Genomic DNA, 24189 nt, shown 5'->3' on the forward strand with positions numbered 1-24189 from the left:
TTTATACTCAGCGATAGCTTATTTTGCTATCGCAGATAAAAGCAAGGAGAAAGCAGCAGAGTGAGCTGCTATTGATATTGAGGACTACACTAATCTTTTTGTATAGGTATTGTTTTATACCCTTGTAGTTATTTTGATGTAAATATTATAATGTCATATGTGTTAATGTAAAGTTGAGCAGTTGTATAATAAATTGTAATGATATTAGTTTGGATTTTTTTTTTGTAAATTAAGACCTGTATATGTAAATTAAATGTTGAATACAATGTGAATGAAATATTTTGAGATGATAAACTTTGATTGGATTGTGGAATTGTATTGTATTGACTTGAGATTATTTGGAGGTTGGGAGTTGTGGAAAATTTATTGGAAGTGTTTTTCACGAGTTTTTGAAGAACTATTTTCTCAAAATAAATACGGCACTCTGCCGAAATTTTTATAAAATTTGCGAAAAATTAAAATGAACAAAAGTTTTAACTAGTTTTGAAACTTCAATTAAATGATTTTAATTCCTACCAAAAAGCTCACCACTTCCAAAATGTAAGAAAATGGTTTCAAAATCCCTTGTAGTGTATTTAATGAATTATCGGCTAGTGAAGTTTGGTAGTTCATTAGGTATTCTATGGGATCATGTTGTCCCTTACAGAGGGGTAAGGTGTGACACTTCAAATCATGACAGTTTAGTAGGCCTCATTAACGATAAAAGGCTCCTAAAAATTTTGACCACGTCCAAGCCTATTTGGGCGACTGTCCGCCCCTTGGCCAAGGACTTTAAGATGAAAGCCCTCTTTTCATCCATTAGGACAAAATGGTTAGGCCAGGTGGCCCACTTCATGTTGTTAGCCACTAAAAACAAATGCAAAGTGCCATGAGTAAAATAAAGGGGGGAAGGAAGAGAAATGATAGGGAAAATAAAACGAAAACAAAATTTCCAGAAAGACACTTATGCATAACCTTGATGACAGTACCAAGCGAAAGCCACTTGCACTTATTCACATCATTCCTCAATTGCACTAAGGTCAAGCATACAAAAAATAACTCTTCCAGAGGCGAGATGTAGGGTGTTTCATTCAAGCCAGAAGAAACCTTCAACCACCTCATCTTGAAATTGAAACTCGTCCAGTTGGGCCTCTTCTTTAAGTTAACAACCATAAACTGTTTGTTCTTTCCATGAATGGAATCCATGTAACCGATAAAAAGAGACATGTTTTGGTGGCTGCTGAACCCGTAGAAGCTGTTCGCTAGCCTTACGAATCGAAAGAATGTTCAAAAGAGAGGGATGGTATGACAAAAGCCCCATAAATTGCTGACATTCTCGAAACAGCTCAAGAACTTAATCGAGTTTGGCACCAGCATCCTGAGACAGAACCCAAAGTAATTAAAAATATCCACAAAGAATTATGTCCAGGGGAGAGACAAGCCGTATTATAACTATTTCAAGAACACCACCATCACCCCTTCTTCTGACTGAGCATCCTTCAATGATGGGGGAACCCTAAATAAGGCTATCCCCTCATTCTCATGAGGGATCTGAATGTGGTACAAATCAAGTTCTACGATAAACCACCGATCTAGCTCCTCTAAGGATATTTTGGTGAAGGAGGGCCTAATATCCTCTAAATTGGGGAATGAAAAGGGAGCCATGGCAACGAAGACAGAGCGCAAACACTGAAAGCACAGAGCATTTGGATTTAAATGTTTAATCAAAAGAATAACTCAATATTGAAACCTGTAAAGACACTTAACTACGTAATCCAAGATTTTGACATTTTGAATTAATGAACCCTAACAGTTAAAGCGACGAATGTTAACATGGCAATAAGTGTCTTATTTCCTTGAGATAATGGCCATAAATAACCATCGTCCGGGATAAGGAGCATCTGATACACTATAAAAGGAATGGGCCTCTAGATGAAGGACACGTGTACTGAATATGGGAGGTCATGAGTAATAAGACTTTACCCCTTGCCAAGAGGGTGCCTACTCTAAATACCAATAGGGAGGTCGTACTACAATCATAGGAAAGGGAAGAAGTCGGATATCTCTTTGCCTTAAGGCCCGACCTGTTGTACCACTGCCCAAATCGAGCATCATCCTCATCCTCAAGTTATGCCTCCACTTAGAATTAATGACGGTTAGATAAAACAAGGAGTGGAGTAGATGCATGATTTGATCGTAAGGAATATAACAAAGTTTTGCACACTATAATAAGTTGTTATTGATGCAAAGTACCTGGAACAATGGATAACTTAATTGGTCCTAATGCAATAACCCATAAAAGTCTAAAAATCCTGTGAACTCGGTCCAAAGGAGTGTAATTTGGTAATAAACGCAGTATCCAAGCTAAGTTCTGCCCCTGCAGACTGGTTTAGTTACAACCTTTCTAGCCTATAGGTCAGTATACTCGATTGTCTTAAGTAAACCGATCAGGCAAACAATTCATTACGATAAATTGATCAGAAGTTGACAGCTGTTTACACGACACATCAGCTTTATCACTATTCCAGGAGCAGCTTGATTAGACTTTGAAATAGACGTTTGAGATAGAGACAACCTACTTGTAGGTGCTTTACACGTGATGAGCAAATATTGGCTATCTAGCGCTATAAATAAAATCCTCCTTCAATTAGGAGGATCAAGATTTTGTTGTGCCTTCATTATGTTCCAATAGGATTCTTCCTAAAAATAGGCTACTATAGAATCATGTAGAAGTAAAGTGGTCATGTCAACCCAGAGAATACTCGTCCATTTCTATTGCTTCTAATTTCCTAGCAGAGTGTCAACACCTTATATAACCATCAATCTTTGAATCATCAACACCAATCCGCTTCATCTAGCAGTAAGCTCATCTATGACTATGAGATGATACTAACAGAAAACGATAAATTTCCTTTCTGTCCAATAAAGATTGCAAAACAAATCACCATCAATGCGAAATTCGTCTACTTCGTAGCTCTTAATCCCTTGATTTGACCACTTGGGTTGGCATTTCTTGCAAGTATCTCCACCAAATTTTGAGATTAACCCAAGCTTTGTCCACTTGCAAGCAATCTAACTGTTCAGATGGTGAAATCAAGAAAAACAACAGCTCTATTTTGAATGTAAAGTGTGTGCTTGTAATTGCTAACAAACTTTTCTCCGTTATTTGCACCTATCTTACGCATTACCCAGACATCTTAGATGGAGATTCTTGCTTAGCAATTGAAAAAACAGGAAACCAGCAAAGATCCACTTCAGAATTAGTACAAAAGCCCAGAAGGCATGAAGAAGAATCTAATTTCGTCCCACAGTTTAAGTACATTTCCTAGCCCTGGAGGAGGGAACTATCAGGAGATGGGATGGAGATCAAAGCGAGTACCGCATCCATCAGAGAACAGCAGGAGGCATATCAGTGCCTTGACCCCTTTTTACAGTGACAGGACAATGCCTTCCAAATGGGAAGATGCTGAGAGGTGGATTTGCAGCCCAGTTCTTGTTACCAATGACTCCCAGTGTCAGCCTCAAAGGCTTCCCAAGTCCAAGAGTGGGCCTATTGTGCCTCCAGGGATTGCATACTACTCTCATTATTTGCCTTCAATGCAGGTTCTTGATAGTGCCTCTGTAAGAAATTTCATAGCGAATTCTCCATTTTCGACTCGAGTTTTGATGCCTACGGGAGTTGGTGTTCATTATAACGAAGGTGGGATTGGGGGGCAAGCTATTGTGGCACGTTCAGATTTGACGAGCGAGTGTTCATCACCCAGCTGTCACGGTAAAATAAAATTGTCCATTCTGCTTATTCACATCAGGATATCATTTTTACAGGTTCTTGATCAATTGACTGAGAACTAAAACTTGGAGATGCTTTTCATGGATCTCTGGGTTGCTATGTCTAACTAACATGTTAGGAGAAAACCTAGCTAACTAAGCTTGTGTTTAATGACCTCTTTGAGCTTAAAATGATTTTGGATAACAAGGGCTCTTTAATAAATAAAAAATGCCCATATTTGTCTCCATGATCTGAGCTACAATCTGATAACAAGATAACCTAATTTCAGAATTCAATGGCTTATGGGTTACAACAACAATGTTGTTTTTGTCGCCTAATTGCCCTGAAATTGAATTGTTATAGGGCCGGCTATGACTTGCCATCCTTGTAAAACAAGGAGAGAGCCGTTACAATCAGTTACATTTGCTACTCAGCTCCTCTGGATGAGATTTACAGAAAAATTTGCCTTTTCAAGTATCATATGTTTTATTTCATTTCCATGCTAACTCTGATATTAGCTGATCAATGTTAAATGAAATGTACAGATAAGAAGCTTGATAACATCAATGATGCAGAAGACGCAATTACTCGTGTCATTTCAAAGAGGGATATGGCAACACAGATGAGCCCTGAGGGTAGCACATGCTCATCTCCCAGAGGGAGGTCCTCCTCTCCTCCCTCTGTCCCTTTAGAACAAAGTGAGAGTGACCATCCTGCTAAATTGGAAATCAGGGAAGCGCAAGAAGACAAAAGAGCCACCCTGATTAGTAGGACCACAAGGCATGGTCCTTGCATAACTAGGAAAGGAAGGCCAGGTGTTCAGGAAGTTAATAAAAATGCTACAGATGCTCACATTTCATCTTGGGATGTTGCAGAGGCTTCATCAGACTTTTCCAAGTAAGTTTTGCTGTGCCTCTTCGATTTTTTTTTCTTCCAAATCTTTTCATGCAAATGCACCCGAAAAAATTAGAGCATGAAGCCAACATTCTTTCGTCTTGCCAAAGGAACTTCACCAAATATTATCAATTGTTAATGCAGGTTGCAAAGGGAGGAAGCCAAGATCACAGCATGGGAGAACTTGCAGAATGCTAAAGCAGAGGAAGCAATAAGAAAACTTGAGGTTATATACATCCTATGGCTATGTGGTTATGTCTCTTTTGGTTCTTATAGTTAGTGAAGAAAAGAACAAGAAAATTTGTTTGGAACGTTTCTAAGAATTAAATAACATATTGTATCAAACTAATGACTCGCAAAATACAAACCCTTTCTGTTGTGGACTATAAAAATAAAATTTATGAAAATAGTTATAATTTAATTAATACTAGTAAAATTAAGAGTTATAGTTATAAATTATATAAATTAAAGCCACATTTTTATTGTCCACTATAATTATAAAATCATGTACGTAATTTCTTATAATAAAAAAATTATGGCAATAGTTACATTTTAATTAATATTAGGAAAATTAAGAGTTATAGTTATAAATTATATAAATTAAAGCTACATTTTTATTGTCCGCTACAATTATAAAATCATGTACGTAATTCCTTATAATAAAAAAATTATGGCAATAGTTACATTTTAATTAATATTAGAAAAATTAAGAGTTATAGTTATAAATTATATAAACTAATATCATACATCATAAATCAAATTAGTCACCTCCTAATGCAAATAAAAAATATAACGTTCAATTAATATTTTCTCTTAAACATACCAAATTATACTTTAGTTATCAAGGCATCAGATGAAGATGAACAATTGACACAAATATTACTAAGATAATCATCATCATATAAGAATTTATCTACATGCATTTCATTGGTATGGTATTATTTATTCTTTATGTTCATTTAATTTTTATTTATTCTTTACATTTATTTTATTTATATTTTCATAGTTGTTTAAATCTTTCTTAAAATATTTTAAATAAATTAAGTGTAGATATATAGAAAATGCTATAGAATTTTATTTTTATTTAATTAAGTAATATATTAACAATGATTATACCAATATAATGCGCGGGTAAAAGCCTAGTTACAAGAACTTACAGAAGTATTGTTGCTGATTCACAGATTTAGGGAAGAAACTGTGGTTTGTCAATTTAGAGGTTTTGTTTTCCTTGCCAGTGTTTTTCAATTTTCTTTTCCTATTTTTCCACTTTCATACAAGTTTTTCTCAATCCTGAAATGCTATCATAGGATATCCCTTTACAGCTGCTTATGCAGAAGTAAATTTCCAATGCTATGGCCTTAACTAACCACGACTACTTGTTTCACAGATGAAACTGGAAAAGAAGAGATCATCATCAATGGACAAGATCTTAAATAAGCTGAGAATGGCTCAGATTAAAGCTCAGGAAATGAGAAGCTCAATATCAGACACACAGGGCCATCAAATTCCAAAGATACCGAGCAAGATTTCTTTCTTTCATAGGCATGCACGGTTGAATTTCTTGAGCAGTTGCTTCACCAGTCATAAGTCCTAATTTTTCCCAACATTCCCAATGGTTTATCCTTTGTGCAAGACAGCTCTTATCCATGGAGATTCTGAGTTCAAATTTTGCACTAGCCTGCTGTTTCTAGTCTACAATTTTTTTATGCAGACATTTGTAGCATCATAAGATATTTTACGGAGTGGATCCCCTTGTAAATCATGAGATTAAACAATTTGCTCTAGTATATAAAGCATTCCCGCTGTTCCTATCCTCCTAAGTGAATTGTTCTGTGAGACAAACTGCACTCTATACAGCATTATTAAGAACATGCGTGGTAACAGGGCAGCATAAGCATAAGCCCAATCTTAAATAATTACTTATTTGCCTGAATACTGATGTATTGATGTTAATTTTACCTCAAAGCTTGATACCTTTCTAAGAACTGAATTTTCTTATATGCCTTTCCTTTGTTTAATACCATGAACTGATTCGAAGAGCAATTGCTGAACCAAACTCAAACAGGAAGATCCGAGCCGGAAGTCAATGCTTGGACCTTTTCATTTTGCTATGTATAATTGCAACCTAAATAATTAATTTAGACATTATAAAAGTCACCTATGGGTTAATCCGGACCTTATGTTTTAGCCGAACAGACACTTGCTCTGACAGCATGAAAATTGACGACTCTTTTTTTTAAATTTAGCTAAATCACCGATTTCAAACACTGCTTTTTTTTTTCTTTTTTTTTTTTTTGGGAAATGCATTTAACAATGCAAAAGAGCCCACTGGGGCAAAATACAGAGATTGATCACTGGCCTGATTTACATAAAGACCCAAACTCAAATATAGGCCTAGCAAAACAGCCCATGTCTCTTCCCCCACCAAACCCTAGCTCCCAAATCTGGACGAAGAAATCTCAACGTTACTGAATCTGAATCTACCAAACCAGGGTAACCCAAAGGAGAATACAAAAGGAGCTGCTACCATAACTATGCAAGGCTTGAAATCCAACCATGGCCAAGAAGAAAACCCCAACAAAAAACAAAAAACAAATCTCCAGAAGGAAACTTTGGACTTCTAATGCTGTCGATTTAAGGAGAGGAAAACAGAGGCAATGGTCTTCAAAATCATGGAGCACCAACTAGCAAACTTTAGAAATGCCGGCTCTTAATTCTCAAATCGTCTTCCTTGATTCTACCACAAAAACGAGAAACCTACATTTTGCCTTCCAAGAAACCAAAGCCATATCGATCATAGAAGAACAACCCTCCCTTTAAGCACAAGATCTGTACCACAAACCAAAACCAAAAGATATCTACACCCGACTAAACGGTGAGGAGGGAGACAAGCCCACTCTCCAGCCAGAGAAGGGTTCCCTCTACCCAAAAGGCAGGGGAATCCACCGGAGATCTAGCTTCGACTTTTTCAAAGACAAGAAAATAACGATGTTGAGAGAAAACTTCCACTCCTAAAAAAAACCTTTGTTACTTACTACAATAATGATACTAATTTCAAACACAGCTTGTGATTTAAAAAGAAAAATCGAGTAATAAATATTTAACTTACAACATAGCGAAAGTCTCATTCTTCGTCAAAACTTAGTCCAGCCCAAAGCCACAGGTTAAATCATAATCCCTGGCTGTATTCCTACACGGCTAATTTCCACCAGCACTAACATTCTGAACAGCTAGACATTGAAAATGAAAGTACAAGATCATGTATTCAGCATCCACCATGACTAAAAGAAAAAATATATTTATATTGACAAAGTCCAATGATTATTCTGCTTATTTAAGAAACTTCAGTTCACAAAGCCTTCGCATCTTGTTGACAGCACTGAAAGACTCAAGGGACAACCCCAGTTCTCCATGGCCACAATCCTTGACTTAGTATGGCCTATACCTCCAATCTGCCCTTGAAGGTCTTGCACTACCCAGTCCATAACCCCACTGCAAAGCAAAGAATGAATCATTTAACAGCTGAGACCATAAAAATGTTGTTAACTAGTCATTTTTTTCAAGTAGACAACATAAAATGAAGTACATAACTATTTCCCAGTTTTCAGCTTTAGTGAAACTGTATATACTCACATCATCAAAATCCAGGCTTCCATACATCCTACCAAAGTTGCGCAAAGGACCACCATAACCCCCAAAAGGTGGAGCAGTATTCATCATGAAATTTCCACTTGGGCCAGCATCATCAATAGGTGTTGCTGAATCTATTGCAACCTGCACAGCAAGACAAATTCATAATTAAAGCTACTGCTTCTCCAGGCAGGAAAAAGCACCATGGTTGGTTAAGCCATACACTATGTTCACACATAGGCAAGCATACCACATAAAATAAGCACTGCTACTACGTGTACTTGCTTAATATCCCTATCACACAACACAAATATAAAATTCACGTAATTCAAAGAACATAGAATGCTGTTTTTGTTTTTTTTTTTTTTTTTCGTGGGGGTGGTGGGGAGGGGAAGGGGAAGGGAAGGGGGCGGACAGTGGACATAGACAGAGACAGAGGGCTACAAAGAAACATTATAAATCTGAATGATATATTAAAATAAAAAAAAAACCTTTGGAATAAGGAGTGCATTCTGCATGCATCTTTCTTATGGTACACAGCGAACAAGAACCTCCAAAGAACAATTAACTATCAATATCTGAGATAGATAAAGTTCTATGTAATACCTGATGTCCACAAATCTCATGAGACCTTCGAGAAACACGATCTGCCACACCGTCTTCAGCAAAGGTTACAAATCCAAAACCTCTGTGGCCAGATCTCTTTGGATCCTACTCACATTAACAAGTTTATCAAGTCATCTTTTGGATTGTCTATCATATGGACAATAGTAATACTACCATCTTACCTTGGGAACGTAAACATCTAATATATGACCAAATCTACCAAAATACTGGCGCAGATCTTCAGCAGTCGCTTCCTCAGGAAGCCTGCCAACAAAAATCTTTTTGCCCATTCCTCTAGCAGGTTCCCCTGTTAATGCAACAAAACTCAATAATCATTTGTTTCTTAATTAATTGCACATATACCTACCTAAAGCGGTACTTACTTCCATACATTGGACCTGGATGATCGTATAAGGTAGGAGCACCAAGTGCAGCATATCTAGTAGCCGCAGAAATATAGGCATTGTATGCACCATATCCACCATGTGCCATTCTTCCAACTGGCCTGAAATCATCTTCCTGGCAATAAAATATTACACAGTGAAATCATCTTCATGGCAATAAGATATTAGACAGTTGATATTAACTCACAAGTATTAATTAACTTCAAATCTAAACTTTAATAGATAAATTAAAATATGTTTCAAATTAGATGTGCCCCATAACATAGTGCATAACTTAAAAAAGAGGCTTTCATCAAGAAGAAAAAAATAAGAGCAGTTGACAGAAGAAAAAAAAAAAAAAAGTAGCTCTTCCACAACTTGCCTTAGGTGTTGCTCGATCTACAACTACATTAGAACCTCCCAATTCATGAGTATCAGCCATCAAACTGTCCACAGAATCTGTAGCAAGGAAGTTTCAATCATTTTTACTCTACTTTGACACTTAGTTTAGATTAATAATATTTATCATTTGTTGAAGAAAATGCTAGCAAATTGCTATGACTTGCAAACAATAGATGAATCTTAACAAAGCACTTGTCAATATCAGCTTACAAAGAGAAGTCATTTAATGACCACAAACTGACAGTCAAGAGGACTATAAAACAAAGCATTTAATAAATAAGCAGGACAACAAATGAAAAAATTCCATACATTTTTAAATAAATGAAGTGTGTAGATAAAAATCCAATGGCCCAAAGAAGAAAAGATGCAAGGAACATAAATAAGCTGAACTCCCGCATACATTCATAAATGCATCCATAAAACATAGCAACAGCATATAGACATTGAAGCACAGATAACCAGAAAGGACTTGGCCACCTAGGTGGTCTCACCTGCACTAGAAAATGTGATAAATCCAATTCCACGATGTGCTTTTGAGCTATGATCCTGCATAACATAGTTGTAAAGATTTCAATAGTCCCAAATAGTGAACAACCAGAGTCATTAATTTATTAGTGTCACAAATGAAAGGATGGCCATTTATACATTCCTTTAATAATTTCAGAGATATATTGCTGACACACAAAACAACTGAACACATACAAGATGAGCTCACCTTTGGCATGTACAGATCTATTATATCGCCATATTTCTCAAAATGACTGCAAAACCAAGTTCAAAGTGAATGTGTTATTTCTCAGAAGTCCATGAATATTGTCTAGAGAGTGCAAAAGGAAAATGACTAAAGAGATTTTTTGCGGGCCATCATCATATTCAATTACCTTCGAAAGGTTGTTTCAGTCACAGATGGTGGAATCCTTGCCACAAATATCCTTGTCACTTTCTTTGCAGGTGCTCTCATCTCCTCCTGCTAAAAGAAAATAGAAAATAAAGCATACATGCGTACAAACCTAACTTCTTGGATGCACCTATAATTCAAAGTCATATGCACTATGGAGAACAGAGCGCAGCCTTGAAATCATAGATTGATAAGTAGAACCAAATATATATTGAGATTTTTAAGGCACAACCTTTGGCGTGGCCACTTTAACTTCCAGCATTCTATTGCCAAGAAAATGTTCACTTGATAATGCATTCTGCAGCCAACAGAAAGTCAAGCATGATAGGTAATGCTAAAGAATAGAGAATTACAGATTTCAAAAGAGTCCCAATTTCTGCAAAATAACACACTTTGGAAAGTGAAGACAAGCATAAATAGAGTTCAATGCCAATGATCTCAGTGGTTGCTGTTACCTTTGCATTTTCAGCTGATGCAAACGTTACATACCCAAAACCCCGAGAGCGACCTGATGACCGCTCCTAAAACATGGAAAATGTAAAGCAACAGAAAAATCAAGAACATGTCAATAGACAGAGGACAAAGTGAAAAGTTAAACATTGAGGATTCCACACTAATGACGGAAATGCAACCACAAAGCTGTGCAAATCTCACACTTTAATCCCAAGTAAGTTTATATAAGAAAACAATATTGCATAATGTAGCAGAAAATTAAAAAGTGCTGCCCAAATTAACACAGTTCAAGCAGACAATAATATCTCAAATTAAACTCTCTCTCACACAAGCTATTTCTAACCAGGTTTTTAAATATTGAGCGTTATGTAACATATTATATTTACATAATGGGTCTTTATGGGGTCAATCAGGATTTTAGATAATGGAATAGGAATGAATTGGACAGATATAACAGCCAGTATTGTGAATTGTTTCACAAATTTAGCAAAATGACTCAAATTAACATTTAATGAAGAATCTTACTAAATTCCACCATAAACTAGCATATTTAATAATTTCTAATGAAATAAAAGAGTCAGAAATAATGTTATAAAAATTTATTTAAGAAAATTATATATTTTATATGAACAACTCCACCTAAGTAGTTTGCGCTTGGCCGGTCCCAAGCCCGGATAAAGGAGAAGGGTTGCGGTAGGTAACAACCAGCGTAAAAATTTCGTCACACCTTATGATATGAATTCAAATGATATAAACGTTGGGGCGTCCTCTACTAACGACGCGCTACGTCGGAGCCCAGGTATAGTGAGAAACAGTGTTATCAAAGGCGAGGGAAGCGCCCAAGCGAGGCACCAGGCGAGGCGAGGAGCCCCTCTATCGCCTCTATTGGAACGCCTGGCTCGACTTGGAGGAGGCGACGCCTCCGGCCGGAGAGGCAAGAGGCGACGCAAGTGACGCCTCTTCACAGCAACTGTAAGTGTTTTTTTTTTTTTTTAAATTAAAAAATCAATAAACCTACTATCTACTTACCTGATGCAGCCATTCCACCAGCAGAGACGCTTTTCTCCTCAACCTCGACTTCATGACGACAACAGGTAAGCTCTCTCTCTCTCTCTCTCTCTCTCTCTCTCTCTCTCTCTTATCTTCTTCTTCTTCTTCTTCTTCTCTTCCCGCTTCGATCTCTCTCTCTTACGTCCCTTTCTTTTTTTTTTTCTCCCTCTCCACCTCTGTTCGATCTCTCTCTCACGTCCTTTTTTTTTCTTTCCTGCTGCTTGCCGCTGCTCTATTCGATCTCTCACGTCCCTTTTTTTTTTTTCTCTCCCTCTCCACTTTTCTTCTACTGCTGCTCTGCTCACATCCCTTTCCTGCTACTCTTTTTTTTATTTTTTTTTTTTTTTTTTTTTTCAGCAGTCCCTTTTTATTTTTTCTTTTTTTTTTCCTTCTCCTTTTAATTAATTAGTTATTATTAATTATTTATTTATTTGTTAATTTAATTATTTTATTTTTATTAATTAATTATTTAAATTTTATGGATATTGGTAAATTGATTATTTTACTTTGTATTCTTGTTTAATTAGTTGATTAATTAATATGGGTATTGTTGATTTGTTGGTATTTAGTTTAATTTTTATTTGTTATTCTTGTTAATTTGATTAGTTTTACTTTTTACCTTGTTAATTAGACATTATTTGTTAATTAACTATTTATTTTATATAGGTATTATTAATTTATTGTTAATTTAATTTTTTATCTTCTTATTATTGTTAATTAATTGTTTAATTTATATGGGTATTGTTAATTTATTATTAATTAGTTTACCTTTTACTTGTTATTATTGTTAATTAGTTTTAATTTGATTAATTTTACTTTTTTCTTGTTAATTAGATATTAGCATAGTTATCAAAGGCTCAAGGCGCACCAAGGCGCTAAGGTGTCTTGGAGCCTAGGCGCAAGGCGCAAGGCGCAGGCGCGTGCCCGAGAGAGCTAAGGCGCAAAAATAAAAAATATATATTAAAAATAAAAAAAAAATTATAATTATGCTATCACACCTCAAATAACATAAAACTATATAATAATAACTAACAAATATGTAAGTAATAATTAGTTTATAATCCAAAAGAGATAAAAATAAACTACTAAAAGTTAAAAATACTAATAAACTACTAAAAATTAAAGTTTAATAAACTAGTAAACTACTAAATGTTCAATCCACATCAATAGAAATATCAAAATCCTCTTCATTTTCTTCATCTTCTTCATCATCTTCATTATCCTCCTCAAACTCATCTTCCAAATCAACATCTTCATCATAATCATTTTCTTCCTCGTCTTCAAGAAGTGAAGAAGTGAAGAAAGAGAGAGCATGAAAAGAAAAAAATGAAAAATTGCAGCATGTGATCAGAAACTGTAACAGAGAGTATGGCATTGGCAGCAAAAAAAAAAGATGCAGAAGAAAAAAGTGTAGTGCAGGCAGCCAAAAAAATGCAGAAAAAGAAAGTGCAGTGCGAAACAGTGCAGGAACACTGCAGGAGAGAAAGAGAGAGAGAGAGAGAGAGAGAAAGAGAGCATGGCAGTCAAAAAAAAAAAAGAGAAGCAGAAAAAGAATACCCAGCACAGGAGAGAGAGAGAGAGGGAGAGAGAGAGAGAGAGAGCATGGCATTGGCAGCAAAAAAAAAAAAAAAAAAAAAGGAAACACTGAAACAGAAAGAAAAAAATGCAGCACAGGGGAAGAGAACAGAGGAGAGCGAGAAGAAGAAGAAGAAGAAGAAGAAGAATAATAAGAAAATAATAAGAAAAAATACATGCCAGGTTTGTTCCTTCACTCCTCCTCCTCTTCTTCTTCTTCTTCTCTTCTTTTTTTTCCTTTTTGCTAGCTGTTGGTTGCTGGACAAACTTAAAAAAAAAAAAAATCCTAGCAGCCTAGCGCCTTGCCTCATTGAGGCGCGCCTCACTGCGCCTCGCGCCTCGGTGCGCCTCGGTGCGCCTCAGTGAGGTGGTGCGCCTTGGCTGTCCCGAAGCGCCTTGGCCTGCGCCTGAGGCGCGCCCTGCGCCTGAGGCGCGCCTTTGATAACAGTGGATATTAGATGTTTATTTTATATGGGTACTCAACTCAACTCAACTAAGCCTTTATCCCAAAAATTTGGGGTCGGCTATATGGATTCGCTTTTTCCACTCTGAACGATTTTGGGTTAAATCTTCAGAAATGTGTAATGCTTCTAAGTCATGCTGTACTACTCTCCTCCAAGTCAATTTAGGTCTACCCCTTTTTTTCTTTCTATCCTCTAGCCTAATGTGCTCTACTTGTCTAACTGGAGCCTCCGCATGTCTACGCTTCACATGACCAAACCACCTCAATCTCCCTTCTCTCAACTTATCTTCAATTGGCACCACTCCTACCTTTTCTCTAATACTTTCATTACGGACTTTATCTAGTCTAGTATGACCACTCATCCACCTTAACATTCTCATCTCTGCAACTCTTATCTTAGATGCATACGACTCTTTCAGTGCCCAACACTCACTACCATATAGCATAGCCGATCGTATGGCTGTACGGTAAAATTTTCCTTTTAATTTTTTGGGAATCTTACGATCACATAAAACTCCCGTGGCACGTCTCCACTTCAACCATCCGGCTTTAATCCTATGACTAACATCCTCCTCACATCCCCCATCTACATGACGGACTGTGCCTAGATCTTTCAAGTGATTACTTTGGGACAGTGCCACTCCATTCAAACTAACTCCTTCCCTATCACCGCTTTGGCCTTCACCGAACTTGCAATGCATGTATTCTGCTTTTCGTTCTACTTAACTTAAAACCCTTTGACTCTAGAGTACTTCTCCAAAGTTCTAGCTTCCTATTGACTCATTCTCGTGTCTCATCTATCAGAACAATATAATCCTCAAACATCAAGCACAAAGGAATACTCTATTGTATATGTTTCAGTCAGTTCATCTAAAACTAATGTAAAAGGTAAGGGCTTATGGTCGATCCTTGGTGTAATCCAATTGAGATCGGAAAATCTCTTGTGTCCCCTCCCACTGTGCGCACAGTAGTAGTTGCTCCTTCATACATATCTTTCAATACTTGTATATACCTAATAGATACCCTCTTTTGTTCTAACGCATTCCATAAGACCTCTCTTGAAACACTATCATAAGCCTTCTCCAAATCAATAAAAACCATGTGTAGATCTTTCTTCCCATCTCTATATTTCTCCATCAAGCTTCTAATGAGAAAGATCGCTTCCATAGTTGAACGACCAGGCATGAAACCAAATTGATTGAGAGAGATAGAAGTATCATGACGTAGTCGATGCTCCACAACTCTCTCCCACAACTTCATAGTATGGCTCATGAGTTTAATTCCCCTATAGTTTGAGCAACTCAGATGTCTCCTTATTTTTAAAAATAGGTACTAAAATACTCTTCCTCCATTCATCAGGCATTTTCTTTGAGTTTAGAATCTTATTAAATAACTTAGTTAACCATGCCACTCCCATATCTCCCAAATACTTCCACACTTCAATTGGTATTTCATCGGGTCCACAGGCTTTACCTACTTTCATTCTCTTAAGTGCTTCCTTTACTTCTAAATATCTAATCCTTCTATTATAATTTACATTCTTTTCTATTGTTCTATAATCTATATTCACGCTATTTCCATTTTGACTATTATTAAAGAGATCATTAAAATAATTTCTCCATCTTTCTTTAATGTCCTCATCTTTCACCAACACTTTTCCTTCTTTATCCTTGATGCACCTAACTTGATTGAGATCTTGACATTTCCTTTCTCTACTCCTTGCTAATCTATAAATATCTTTCTCCCCTTCTTTAGTTCCAAGTTTCTCATATAACTTTGCAAAGGCCTGTGCTCTTGCTTGGCTAACTGCCTTTTTTGCCTCTTTCTTTGCTATCTTGTACTGTTCATATGCCTCATTATTATCACATTTAGGTAATTTCTTATACCATTCCCTTTTTCTCTTCACCGCCTTTTGTACTTCCTCATTCCACCACCATCTCTCTTTTGAGGGTGGTCCATGTCCTTTATTTTATATGGGTATTATTAATTTATTGTTAATTTGATTATTTTTCTTTTTGTTCTTAGTAAGTAATTGTGTAATTTATATGGACATTATTACTTTGTTGTTAATTAATTTACTTTTACTTCTTATTATTGTTAATTAGTTGTTAGATTAATTAGTTTTACTTTTGTCTTGTTAATTAGACATTAGTTGTTTATTTTATATGGTACTATTAATTTATTATTAATTTGATGATTTTACTTTTTGTTCTTATTAATTAATTGTTTAATTTATATAGGCATTGTTAATTTATAATTTTACTTTTTGTTCTTATTAATTGTTTAATTTATATGGGCATTGTTAATTTGTTTACTGTTTTACTTTTTACTTATTATTCTTGTTAATTACTTATTTAATTTATATTGGATATTGTTAATTTGTTGTTAATTAATTTATTTTTTATTCTTGTTAATTTTTTTGTTAGATTATAAATGGGTGATAAGAATAATACATCTGGATCTTCTTCTAGTAGTAGAAGAACGGACCCAGGATGAGCACATGTAATTCAAGTTAGTGAAAACAATACCAATGATCTTCAATGCATGTACTGTATGAAAGTTTATAAAGGAGGAATTAATAGAATCAAGCAACATCTTGCTGGAGGTTACAAAAATATAATTCGGTGTCCAAAATGTCCAGAAGATATAAGGAATCAAATGCAGGAATTCATTACTAAAAAAAGAGAGCAAAAATCAATTATGAATATGAAAAGACCACCTGAATTTGATGATGTTGAAGTACTGGGATTAGATGAAAATGAGGAAGAGGAAGAGTTGATGCAAGAAGTTGGCAGTGAAAGAAGAAGGCAAGTACTGGAGGTTACATGTACTAGTGCTTTTAAAAAACCAAAAGTTTTACCACCACAAAGTAGTAGAGGGCCTATTGACTGTTATTTTTCCCCAAGACCTGCTGTTTTGGGAAAAAATATGAAGCAAACTACCATTGACGAAAATAGTCCAGCTAAAAAAGAGTTAAGGGAGCGTGCTTGTGTTGCCATAGCACGATGGATGTATGATGTGGAAATAGCTTTTAATGCTGTGAATTATGATAGCTTTGGGGAAATGATTCGAGCAATTGGAAATTATGGGAAAGAAATGAAACCTCCAAGTTTTCATGAGGTTAGAGTTCGGTTACTTAACAAAGAAGTGCAAATCATAAATGATCTTCTCGAGTCTCATAAAGAAGAATGGGAAAATTATGGATGTACATTGATGTGTGATGGATGGACGGATAGAAAAGGGAGAACCTTGATTAATTTCTTGGCTAATAGTCCAAAGGGAAGTGTATTTATTAAATCAGTTGATGCAAGTGATGAAAAGACAGCGGCATTGTTGGCTAGTTTGATTGAGAAAGAATTGATGGAAATTATTCCTGAAAAAGTAGTTCAAGTTGTTACAGATAATGCATCAAATAATGTTGCAGCAGGTAAAATTTTTATTTAATTTTTTATATTACTAAAAAAAATATCATTTTATTTTTATTATTAATGGAATGAATTTTTCTACTTGTTTATGACAGGGAGAATATTGGAAGAAAATTTTTCTCATCTATACTGGACTCCATGTGCAGCTCATTGTATAGATTTGATGTTGGAGGATATCTTTAAGATCCGTGTTTTCAAACAAACATTCCGCAAAGCTGTTGAGCTTACTGGTTTCACATATGGCTCTTCAGGAGTTCTAAATATGTTGCGGAAGTTTACTAATAAAGTAGAATTGCTAAGGCCAGGGCAAACTAGATTTGCTACTGCTTTTATTACACTGGGAAGGATTCATCTTCAGAAAGCCAACATTAGAAAAATGTTTACTTCGGAAAGTTGGACAACTAGTAAATGGGCTAAAGAGGTGAAAGGCAAAAAGTGTGAAAGGATGATTTTGAGTCCTGCCTTCTGGAATCATGTTGTTTATGCTCTTAAGGTTTCCGGTCCTCTTGTTCGTGTGCTTCGACTTGTTGATAATGAAAAAAAATCAGCTATGGGATATATTTATGAATCCATGGATAGGGCTAAAGAAGCCATTGCCAACTCACTCAATGGCAATGAAGAGAAATACAAGAGCATTTTTTAGATTATTGATGCGAGATGGTCACTTCAATTGCATCGTCCTTTGCATGCTGCTGGATACTTTTTGAATCCTGAATTTTTTTATCCAAATAAGATGAGAATTGAATCTGATGAAGAGGTCAATACAGGATTGCTTTCGTGCATTCATAAAATGAAAAAAAAATTTAGCAAAAGTTGATATGATTCTTGATGAAATTGAGAAATACAAGGCAGCTCCAGGGACCTTTGGTTTTCCTTCAGCTATTAGAGGAAGAACAACCAAATCTCCAGGTTATTAATTTAATTCTTATTAATTTTTCATTTTGCTCATTTATTAATTTATATCATGAATTTAACAATCATTGGTTCTATATTTTAATAGTTGCTTGATGGAAAACATATGGTTCTTCAACTCCAAACCTACAAAAGTTTGCTGTAAAGGTTCTGATTCTCACATGTAGTGCAAGTGGTTGCGAAAGAAATTGGAGTGTATTTGAGCATGTAAGTAATATATATATATATATATATATATATATATATATATATATATATATATATTTCTTAATTTGTTATTTTATCTTGAGCCTTTTGAGTTTGAAGTTTAACTTATTTGTTACTGTAAAATAAATGACAGCTTCATAGTAAGAAAAGAAATCGGCTATTTCAAGAACGCTTGGACAATTTGGTATATGTGAAGTACAATAGAGCGTTGCTACGCCGACACACTTTTGGGGATATCACAACACCTATTGATTTGGCAAATATTAATGAGAGCAATGAATGATTGCTTGGTGAATTAGAAAAAGGTGATGGGGATGATGATGATGATGATTCTCTTGTTTTCATGAATGACGTATTGACCTGGGGTGATGTTGGTAGAACAGATGGAGTTTCTGAATCTCGTTATGAATAGAGATCGGCTGCAAGATCAACACCACCACTTGAAAATCCATCATTTCGAAGGCCTCGTGCAATGAGAGGTGCATCCTCTTCGCAAGTTGATGATGATGAAGAGGAGGAAGAATTTGTGATGGCCGTTGTTGAAAATGAAGATAATTTTGGAAATCTTGATGATGAGTAGTTTTAGTTATAAGTTTTTTATGTACTTATTGCATCTTGTTTATTATGACTTACAACTTATTTTTATGTATTAAAGTCTGAACTTCTATAATTTATATTTTCTATTATGTGACTTATGACTTATTTCTAATTTTTTATTTATTATGTATAATTTTATAGCGTCACTTTTATCATATACATCTGCTAAAAATTCAGGTATGAACTATTTCTTTTTTTAACACCTCTTATTATTATGTGTGTTTTTACTTATGCTATATATTTTAATTTTACAGTTTCATACTTTCACTTGTATCTTATACTTAAACTGGAAATACAGGTATGCACTATTTTCAATTTCTCTTATTTTAGATATAAACATAACGTAAATAATATTTTTTTTCTTTTTAATATGTTTTTTTACTTATCAACTATTTAAAAGTGTATATATATATATATATATATATATATATATATATATAATTTAAACAATTAAGGTTATGGCGCCTTGCTTCAAAAAGACTCTCGCCTCGCCTCTCGCCATAGAATACTCTGTCACCTTTCGCCTTGATAACACTGGTGAGAAATATGCAAGGGTGTAAGGCGTTCACCGAAAGCGACGCGCCATGCCGGCGCCCGGGTGTGGTGTTAAGTGAGCAAGGGTTCCCACATCATGGACGGATGTGGGTAAAGAAGTTAGTCCATAGGACAGATGGTAGAACAGATAGTGGAACAGAACACAAGATAGACATAGAAAACAATAGAAGATATCATAGAAAGAGACCAATTAGGAAGGAGCAGGTTATGAGGAGGATCAGGGTTGGTACTTGGAATGTTGGATCACTTACAGGAAAATTAAAGGAGCTTGTGGATACCTTGGAAAGGAGAAGGGTGAATATTGCTTGCATTCAGGAGACTAAATGGGTAGGAGAAAAAAGTAAAGAAGTGGGTAATTCAAGGTACAAACTGTGGTTTACCGGAAATGAGAGAAATAAGAACGGAGTGGGCATAATCATAGACAAGACATTGAAAGACGCAGTAATAACTGTGAAAAGAGTAGGAGATAGAATTATACTAGTAAAGCTAGTACTAGAAGGAGAAACAATAAATATAGTTAGTGCTTATGCCCCACAAATAGGACTAGACAGTGAGAGTAAACAAAGGTTTTGGGAAGATATAGATGATTTAATGCAAAACATACCGAATGAAGAGAATGTTTTCATTGGTGGAGATTTGAATAGACATGTAGGAAGTGATAGACAAGGTTATGAGAATGTTCATGGAGGTTTTGGTTTTGGAAGTCGAAATGAAGAGGGAAAAAGCTTCCGGGATTTTGCTATGGCATACGACCTAATGCTAGCAAATACCTACTTTATAAAAAGAGAGTCACATTTACTGACTTTCAAAAGTGGGCAACATAGAAGCCAAATCGACTTCCTCTTAACCAAGAAGACAAATAGAGCTCTATGCAAGGATTGCAAGGTCATTCCAGGAGAGGCTTTAACAAGTCAACATCGGTTGGTGGTCTTGGATGTCAAGTTTAGGAACAACTCAAGTAATATCAGAAGAAATAGTGTAGCTCGAACAAAGTGGTGGGAATTCAAAGGAGTCAAGCAAGTGAAGTTCAAAAATAAGCTTCTCGAGTCCGAAGTATGGAAGCTGGATATGAAGGCCAATGATATGTGGATACAGATGGCATCAAAGATTAGAGAAGTAGCTAGAAAAGTACTTGGAGAGTCTAAAGGACATGGACCACCCTCAAAAGAGAGATGGTGGTAGAATGAGGAAGTACAAAAGGCAGTGAAGAGAAAAAGGGAATGGTATAAGAAATTACCTAAATGTGATAATAATGAGGCATATGAACAGTACAAGATAGCAAAGAAAGAGGCAAAAAAGACAGTTAGTCAAGCAAGAGCACATGCCTTTGAAAAGTTATATGAGGAACTTGAAACTAAAGAAGGGGAGAAAGATATTTATAGATTAGCAAGGAGGAGAGAAAAGAAATGTCAAGATCTCAATCAAGTTAGGTGCATTAAGGATAAAGAAGGAAAAGTGTTGGTGAAAGATGAGGACATTAAAGAAAGATGGAGAAATTATTTTAATGATCTCTTTAATAATAGTCAAAATGGTAATAGCGTGAATATAGATTATAGAACAATAGAAAAGAATATGAATTATACTAGATTGATTAAATCTTTAGAAGTAAAGGAAGCACTTAAGAGAATGAAAATGGGTAAATCCTGTGGACCCGATGAAATACCAATTGAAGTGTGAAAGTGTTTGGGAGATATGGGAGTGGCATGGTTAACTAAATTATTTAATAAAATTCTAAACTCAAAGAAAATGCCTGATGAATGGAGGAGGAGTATCTTAGTACTTATTTTTAAAAATAAGGGAGACATACAGAGTTGCTCAAACTATAGGGAAATTAAACTCATGAGCCATACTATGAAGTTGTGGGAGAGAGTTGTGGAGCATCGACTACGTCATGATACTTCTATCTCTCTCAATCAATTTGGTTTCATGCCAGATCGTTCAACTATGGAAGCGATTTTTCTCATTAGAAGCTTGATGGAGAAATATAGAGATGTGAAGAAAGATCTACACATGATTTTTATTGATTTGGAGAAGGCTTATGATAGTGTTCCAAGAGATATCTTATGGAATGTGTTAGAACAAAAGAGGGTATCTATTAGGTACATACAAGTGTTGAAAGATATGTATGAAGGTGCAACTACTATTGTGCGCACGGTGGGAGGGAACATAAAAGATTTTCCAATCTCAATTGAATTACACCAAGGATCAACCATAAGCCCTTACCTTTTTACATTAGTTTTAGATGAATCAACGAAACATATACAAAAGAGTATTCCTTGGTGCATGATGTTTGCGGATGATATTGTTTTGATAGATGAGACACGAGAATGAGTCAATAGAAAGCTAGAACTTTGGAGAAGTGCTCTAGAGTTAAAGGGTTTTAAGTTAAGTAGAATGAAGACAGAATACATGCATTGCAAGTTCAATGAAGACCAAACTGGTGATAGGGAAGGAGTTAGTTTGAATGGAGTGGTACTGTCCCAAAGTAATCACTTTAAATATCTAGGCTCAGTCCTTCAAGTAGATAGGAGATGTGAAGAAGATGTTAGTCATAGGATTAAAGCCGGATGGTTGAAGTGGAGACGTGCCACGGGAGTTTTATGTGATCGTAAGATTCCCAATAAGTTGAAAGGAAAATTGTACCGTACAGCCATACGACCGACTATGTTATATGGTAGTGAGTGTTGGGCACTGAAAGAGTCGTATGCGTCTAAGATAAAAGTTGCAGAGATGAGAATGTTAAGGTGGATGAGTGGCCATACTAGACTAGATAAAGTCCGTAATGAGAGTATTAGAGAAAAGGTAGGAGTGGTGCCAATTGAAGATAAGTTAAGAGAAGGGAGATTGAGGTGGTTTGGTCATGTGAAGCGTAGAAATACGGAGGCTCCATTTAGACAAGTAGAGCACATTAGGTTAGAGGATAGAAAGAAAAAAAGGGGTAGACCTAAATTGACTTGGAGGAGAGTAGTACAACATGACCTAGAAGTATTAAGACTTAATCCAAAATCGTTTAGAGTGGAGAAAGCGAATACATATAGCCGACCCCAAATTTTTTGGATAAAGGCTTAGTTGAGTTGAGTATATATTTTATATGAACGGACAATAACATTAAATTATAATATCTTCTGCAAAAACTTTCTTTAGCTTAAGTTTAAGCTTAAGCTTAAGCTTAAGCTTTCAAAAGGATAATTTAGCCATTTCAACATAGCAAATATCTTAGCCTAAAATGCTAGCGCCAAATTCTGTCACAATGCGATTTCAGTTTATGAATCTTTAAACCCATTATGAAAATGAGTAAAAAGTAGGAAATGAGCATTTGCAATTTATTAAGAGAAGTTTCAAAACGTAACATTTAACAGCAGAGCATTCAAAACAAACCCAGGAATTCAGGCAAAAAATAATAACTTCTAACAAAATCTAAGCGGAAAAGCTCAAAAAAAGCACAACAAAACATCCAAAAGTAAACGTCAAAGCTTGAATATTAGGACAGAAGCGCCAACCTTCATGACAATACAATCCTCCAATTCTCCAAATTTGCTCATATATTCCCTCAAACCTTCTGTATCCACCTCCCATGGTATACCCAAAACCTGTAATTCAATTGCACAAAATATAGTTCATCACATATGGAAAATCAAACAAAATGATGGGGGAGGGGAGACTTTGGGCAGATATCTATCTAAAATAGGAATATGCGTGTAAAATAGAGAGAAAATAACTAACCACAAGCTTTCGTTCCATGAAAAACTTCAAGAACTTTTGCTATAAGCGAATAGGGGATGGAGATGGCGAAACCCTAACACTCAAATTGGTTCGAAATCGCTCTCTTAGCTCAAGCAGACTCACAAAACTCTCTCTATCTCTCTCACACTCCTGGTCGCCCCCTGCACACAACAAGTACACCTCTTTCTCACAAACAAACATCATCAAATTCCAAATGAAACTCACCATTTCCTCTACGAAATTAAAATTTTCTCAAATGACCCAAAAAGAAACACACAAAAATTAAAAAAGTTAGCGTCAACTATGAATTTGATAATCGTGGGGATTTTGCACGCTCACTGACCTTTCGATCTCTGGGAATGTCAAAAACCCTAATTCAGATATCCCCCTCTCTCCCACACCCTTGCACGTTGGTTCGCTCGCTCGCTCGCTTCCTTCCCTACCTATATCTACGAAGCTCTCTCTAGCTCGCAAGCGCCAAACCGTCTGGCCTCGCCGAATTCTATTTGCGGTTTTATGCAGCTCCAATGTGAGAAAAATCCGGACGGGCCTAATCTTGGGCCCAAAAGCCCAATAGTCAGTGGGTTTTTTTAGAAACTTCCCTACGTAAAAAACATTTTATTTTATAATATCATTTATAATTTTATTAATAATATATTATTTAAAAT

The 24189-nt window shown here is 35.7% G+C and overlaps 2 protein-coding genes across 3 annotated transcripts; one reads left to right on the plus strand and one right to left on the minus strand.

The window, feature by feature from the left end:
- The first annotated feature begins 2938 nt into the window (after positions 1–2938).
- LOC110673667 (uncharacterized) lies at positions 2939–6493 on the plus strand. The gene is made up of 4 exons (XM_021836805.2): positions 2939–3751; positions 4294–4645; positions 4787–4868; positions 6030–6493. Exons 1-4 carry the CDS (start codon positions 3262–3264, stop codon positions 6234–6236), a joined length of 1131 nt encoding a protein of 376 aa, XP_021692497.2. The 5' UTR covers positions 2939–3261; the 3' UTR covers positions 6237–6493.
- A 1192-nt stretch (positions 6494–7685) lies between these two features.
- On the minus strand, positions 7686–24022 carry LOC110673689 (uncharacterized). 2 transcript variants are annotated; one of them, XM_021836849.2, is made up of 14 exons: positions 23865–24022; positions 23522–23682; positions 23299–23388; positions 11017–11082; positions 10794–10859; positions 10545–10630; positions 10379–10424; positions 10155–10209; positions 9644–9720; positions 9262–9397; positions 9061–9185; positions 8879–8983; positions 8276–8416; positions 7686–8134 (listed from the first exon to the last, which is right to left on the minus strand). In XM_021836849.2, the coding sequence occupies exons 2-14, from the start codon at positions 23537–23539 to the stop codon at positions 8072–8074; spliced, it is 1074 nt and encodes a 357-aa protein (XP_021692541.2). In that variant the 5' UTR covers positions 23540–23682; positions 23865–24022; the 3' UTR covers positions 7686–8071. The 2 variants fall into 2 exon arrangements, with proteins under 2 accessions (XP_021692541.2, XP_021692540.2); XM_021836848.2 differs by having other exon boundaries at positions 10545–10633.
- Positions 24023–24189: the final 167 nt, after the last annotated feature.

Source organism: Hevea brasiliensis, chromosome 7 (assembly GCF_030052815.1).
Source record: "Hevea brasiliensis isolate MT/VB/25A 57/8 chromosome 7, ASM3005281v1, whole genome shotgun sequence".
In the NCBI taxonomy this organism is placed as follows: Eukaryota; Viridiplantae; Streptophyta; class Magnoliopsida; order Malpighiales; family Euphorbiaceae; genus Hevea; species Hevea brasiliensis.